This window comes from Myotis brandtii, unplaced genomic scaffold, assembly GCF_000412655.1.
Source record: "Myotis brandtii unplaced genomic scaffold, ASM41265v1 scaffold525, whole genome shotgun sequence".
Classification (NCBI taxonomy): domain Eukaryota; kingdom Metazoa; phylum Chordata; class Mammalia; order Chiroptera; family Vespertilionidae; genus Myotis; species Myotis brandtii.
In genome coordinates this window covers 1,486,189-1,487,224 of record NW_005369915.1, presented here as the reverse complement: position 1 = coordinate 1,487,224, position 1,036 = coordinate 1,486,189, and the positions used below count along the sequence as shown (strand labels likewise).

The window sequence follows — 1,036 nt, the reverse complement described above, 5'->3', positions numbered from 1 at the left end:
AAAATAATTTGTATATATATATATGATTGAGATTAATTTTAAGGAAATGATGCAGATCATTGCAGGGAATTCTATGTCCAAAATCTATAGGACAGGAGTAGATGTTTCAGCCTTGAGGCAGACTTTTCCTTCTCAGGGAAATCTCAGTTTTGCTTTTAAGGACTTACACAGATTGGATCAGGTCCACCCACATTACGGAGAATAATCTTTGCTTAAAGTCAACAGATTGTAGATGTTAACTATGTCTACAAAATACTTTCACAACCACCAGGTAGCTGGTGATCACCCTGGGGAATGTACATATTGAGGACTCAGTGCTGGTCTCTGCTGCTGACATATTGGGCTCTAAGCCATGGCTGCAACCATGTCAGCCATTGTGAGTAAAAGTCCATGTTGCTGAGCCCATGTATGACCTTCTTTCCTCCTATGTCCACTTTTTTTTTTTTTGAAAGATTTTACTTTGAAATTGGGAGAGGGTGGCTTTTCTGCCTGATAAAGTGGCTTGGGTTAGTAGGTTTTGTTTTGTTTTCTAGTTGTCTTACAATCTTTCAGAACAAGGTTGGGAGAGAGGAAGTTTTTAATGTGCTAATAATACCAATCTAAATTATGTTCTGTCTAATTGAAAATAATTGGTAAGCCAAGTGTTAGAACTATATGTTAGTTTCTGGTAAAAAACAAGTGTAATTCTATTAACTCAGGAAATACAGCAGGATAATAAGCAAGGCAACATGATGGTCATTGTTATTGTATAATCTTGATAATATTTGTTAATATATATTTTTGTTTCATGGTTATCTAAAATACGTCTCCCAATATTGGTTTTTCTTTATTTTTTTTATTGTGATGAAAAACATAACATACAATTTTCCGTCTTCTTTTTTTTCAGTTATAGTTCACATTCAGTATTATTATGTATTAGTTTCATTTATACAACGTAGTGGTTAGACAATCATATACTTTACAGAATGGTCCCCCTGATATTTCAGGTATCCCCCTGGCCTGCACATAACTATTACAATATTATTTCCCCCCCCCC

At 34.7% G+C, this 1,036-nt stretch overlaps 1 protein-coding gene across 1 annotated transcript in view; it reads left to right on the top strand.

The window, feature by feature from the left end:
* Nucleotides 1–279: 279 nt before the first annotated feature.
* Nucleotides 280–1,036, top strand: part of STIM2 (stromal interaction molecule 2) — a 116,640-nt gene continuing 115,883 nt past the window's right edge. The window contains exon 1 of the mRNA XM_014548904.1: nucleotides 280–376. Within this exon, the coding sequence (XP_014404390.1) occupies nucleotides 295–376 (82 nt within the window). The 5' untranslated portion in view covers nucleotides 280–294. The remainder of the gene's footprint in view (nucleotides 377–1,036) is intronic.